General features: G+C 38.7%; 1 protein-coding gene across 1 annotated transcript in view; it reads left to right on the top strand.

Moving 5' to 3' along the window:
- LOC137982650 (low density lipoprotein receptor adapter protein 1-like) overlaps positions 1 to 880 on the top strand; it is a 1,441-nt gene extending 561 nt beyond the window's left edge. The window contains exon 1 of the mRNA XM_068829778.1: positions 1 to 880. This exon is cut by the window's left edge and continues 561 nt beyond it. Coding sequence (XP_068685879.1) covers positions 1 to 189 — 189 coding nt within the window. The 3' untranslated portion in view covers positions 190 to 880.
- Positions 881 to 4,342: the final 3,462 nt, after the last annotated feature.

Below are 4,342 nucleotides of genomic sequence, written 5' to 3'. Positions count from 1 at the left end.
AATAAAATGATATTTTCCTTCATAGTTGAATGCGATGAAGATCTTCAATGTCATGCATTTGCTTTCAAGAGCGAGGAAACGGCAAAGAAGGCGTGTTTGGCTCTTTCAAACGCCTTTGTATCAGCTTATGACGAATGGTCGAGGAAACAGAAGCGAGAAAGCCGAAAATCATCATTAGAGGAAATTTAAACGGTTGCCCCGCTGGAAACGTGAAATTGCATCCAGCCTAATAACACAAAACGCATCAAAAGGACGGTGAAAAAAACACCTCTTATGACATAAAATACTATAGGTTAAGACTGTTAAAAACGGAATCTCTTGTCATCTTGACAAGATCTATATTAGTAAGTTATTCGCTATACATCAGTTTTATAGGGTGTGTTACAGTACCTTGGGCTATAAAATGCCCCATTTCTTGAACACCTGTTGACCATGCACGATCGAAGGTGGAGGCAGTGTGGCCCAGTGGTTAGGGCGCTTGCTGTGAGATCCGGAGATCCCGGGTTCAAGACCCGCTCTGACCACTCGCTGAATTTGTTCCTGGTAGTCCCTGGTTCAACTTCCCAGCTGCACTTGTAAATAGCCAACTGGTTTGCCTCCGGCCAGTTGGGATTCTTAACAGTTGTAGTAGTTGTGTTCTGTTGTTTCGTTGATTCATTGGCCCTGAAAAGTCCCTATGGGGAGAGGTCAATTAAGTATGTATTGTATTGTATTGTAAAACAGTACCGTTAGATCGCCTTATTGATTTGTTAAATTAGACATTCCTCTCACAGGAAATTTTACTCGAGGCGAGATTACCTAAATTTTCTTGATTGTAGTTCTCTCTTTTACGACTGTAAATGAAAGCCTACAGAAGAACCATTAAAATTATCGAAAACGTTCCTGTAGTCCCGTTTAGTATGCGACACAAGATGGTCCAATCTTTTGAGTATGTGGATGAAATAGAAGGCAACTCCGGTGTTTCTATTTATTTTGTTGCACAGGGTCGCTCACCAATATGACTGCAGATGAAACCTCAGTGGTGGCACTATCACTTTCCATTGTTGTTGGAGTAATCGTCGTATATTTCCGAAACCATGTGTCAAAAACAATGTTATATGTAAGAGATCAACGAACAGAAGTCTAGAAAGAGAAATTGAAATTGGCCACTCGGGTCTTAACTGGCTGACCAAAAATCATTGAGCAACGCAAGTCATAAGTGATGGTTGTCAGCTATTGAAAAGCAATAAATAAATAAATTCTATTCTAATGGAAAAGTCAGTGCAAGCAGAATAGACTCCAAACTTCAAAAACAATTTCCGTACCGATCTTTTTTCAAGGTCAATTCTGGGTTCATTCTTTAAAATAAGATATCGGTTGGAGAGCACTGGGTTTGAGTTGCTAGAGGCGCACCCGAGAGGAATTCTTGGCTTTACAATGTTCTCCAAACCACCCAAAGTTTTCATAACTCGATCAGTATACGCACAGCTTAGAGTATGGACACTGCTAGTGTCTTTTCAGCCCCGGGGTTTGGACTCGCAGAAAGGGGTGGGAATGCTCGTCCTCTCACCTAGGGGTGTAAATTTCGGATATTGGTCTCACTTAGGGTGTTCTGGGGAAAACGCCATCATATGTAGCCAATATGTAGCCGTGAAGGTCTCGTTTAGGATTTCACGCGAAGAAATAGAAAAATATACATTTCATATGTTTTAAATATGGTCTCTTTTAGGGGTCAAAAAATCCTGGTCTCCTATAGGGCCATAGGGATTTAATTCAAAAATTTCCGACGAGCATCCCTACCCCTTCCCCCGCCGGGGGGTTTTCAGCGAGGAAAGAAAAATGTCGAATTTTACTTACGCGAATAGATACACTAACTTTAAATTACGTGAATTTAGGAAAGTAATTCAAAGAGCTCCTCTACAACTTTTCTTAATTATTTGATAGTGATAGCAAAGTTCCTGGGTTGTCTCCACTGTATTTTAAAGTGGTCTGCATTGGTGTCAATGACTTTTTGGCTATCTATTCTTATAGCTCAACTATTTTTTGCCCTTGTATCTTGTCAAATTTCCAAAAATAAATCAAAATAAATTAACTGAAAGAAGACGACACCTCGTGACTCTCAAACCCGGTGCGTGCACGGATTAAAACGGATTAACCTTGTACGATGCATACCTCTTGAGAAAAAATGCTGTTTGTTGGCAAAGACAATGAAGGGTGTTTTGTTTTGGGGCGGGTTTGCACTTGACCTTGATTTTGTTCAAAATTTGGACAGTGGGTTGTTTTGATGACACCAACAATTCTTGTACAAACCAGTTTATGCTACATTTAGACTGCAAAACAGTCGTCTTCTTCCATTTTCGGAAGGCGCGAAGCGCCGTAAGCGTGATCCTCGCGTGTGAAGCGCGCGAGCCTCACACGCCCGTAGGTCTCTCCCCATTCTCCCTTGCCGTTGCTACACTCGTTCCAGACCTTTCGTTTGAATATTTACCGCGTCGCTTGCGTTCGCAAAAAATACGACTGTTTTGCAGTCTATGCTATATATTTTTAAAATGTCATAATATTCATCCCTTCCTTTTCTACTTTCCGAATTCTATAGAAGACTAGCAGGACCATTGTCACGAGGGACAAGCTATGACGAGTCTCCTAATCGCTGTTGCTATTTGCCGATCAAGCAATATTACGAATTTCCCTAAGATGTTGCGGTTAACTCTGTTTTCTTAAACCACTTGTTCCTCGTTCCGAGAATGTTTTCTGTGTTATTGTAAAAAAAAAAGTGATGAGTTCCTCATTCAAAGACGAAACGAAAATTTTATTTGGTGACTAATAATTTACCATTAATGGAAGAAAACTATTTGAGCAGATAAGGGTAACAAATAGGATTATCAAGTTTATTAAGAGTAGATGCAGGAAAGTTGCGCATTTTGTATCAGCGTAGAAATGACTAAATTGCTTTGTCATTTAGTTGTCTGTTTATCAGTTAACCTCTGGACCCTACAGTAAGCGACCCGCAAATGGCAAGTGGAGTTCCATCGAGTTTCCGAAATAATAGTTAGCTGGCCCTAAGACAAGCAATGCGCAAACAAAATGAGAGGGACTGCTTCGGGATAGCTGGAACAGAATAAAGTTCCAAAAACCTGATTACGTTTTGCTTCATAGAACAAACTTCTTCCGACGTATTCTCCTCAAATCCTCCTCAAATCCTGCCCCCCCCCCCCCCCATCCTCTACCGCTCCCCCACAAACATCTACCTACCTTCTCTCATGGCTCCAATGGCAGCTAACTTGAAGGCAAGTTCACTTGAATCAACTCCGTGACGTGGGCAGCTCCTGCAGAGAATAGAGCATCTTTTAGACGATGTCAGAGAAAGTAAAGCATATAGGTCATTGGGCCGAGGAAGTTATTATACAGGTTGTTTAAAAGTGCTATGAAATTTATTGAATAACCCAATAATACAATGCTTATACAAGGTTTATTCTTGCAGAACAAATTTCATGTTTAGAAAATGACCTGTCCCTCCAGAAATTGGCCCCTTATTATCTTTTTCCACATAAACAGATTAATTTCAGTCTCAGTTTCTGTGTTTAATATACCATATCAACATATCACTGTTGTTCAACAAACAATGATTAATGACCTTTGTGATTAAAACGGTTTGAAAGTATATATATGAATATAACAGCTACATAATGCATGAGCAGTAGCACAAAGACATTCAATGAAATATTTTGAAAGTTATTGTAGGTTATTTTCTTCCAAAGGCAGATGAATGAAGCACTCAGTTTCTAGCTACATGTTGTACTGTAGCACAGGGCCAAACAATTAGTTTTTTAAAGTTATTGTTATCTTTTTGCAAAGACAATCGAATGAACACTGAGTTAGTTATAGCCTATTACACCATTTTACAAGAAAACCAATTAGTTATCTTTCTAATTAAATCAGTTTTCTGTGAACATGCAAAAAAAAAAATGTAACATTACCTATTGTAAAAGCAATAGCACAAAGGATCTAATTAGTTATTAATTAGTTATTAAAGTTATTGTTATCTTCATGCAAACACAGTTGAATGGGACACTTAGTTTCTCTGTTACATATATCCTGCTACATCATTGTTACACAAGGAATAATAATGATCGTTCTGATTAACACAATTTTCTTGCCACTGTGCAAACAAAAATTATATATAATAGCCATATTTTGCATAGGCAGTACAGTTCCGTTTTGTTAGTTATACAATATTTCTACCAATTTTTCAATTAAATAACACTAGATACAGTAATATTGTCACTAAACTATATCCCATAATAAACTTATTTGTAAACAACGGCGACTTCGTCGATTTTCCATACCCTGTTCCTTCCAAACA

This window comes from Montipora foliosa, chromosome 13 (genome assembly GCF_036669935.1).
Source record: "Montipora foliosa isolate CH-2021 chromosome 13, ASM3666993v2, whole genome shotgun sequence".
In the NCBI taxonomy this organism is placed as follows: domain Eukaryota; kingdom Metazoa; phylum Cnidaria; class Anthozoa; order Scleractinia; family Acroporidae; genus Montipora; species Montipora foliosa.
The sequence above is the reverse complement of the archived record's forward strand: the minus strand, read 5'-3'. Positions and strand labels throughout refer to the sequence as shown.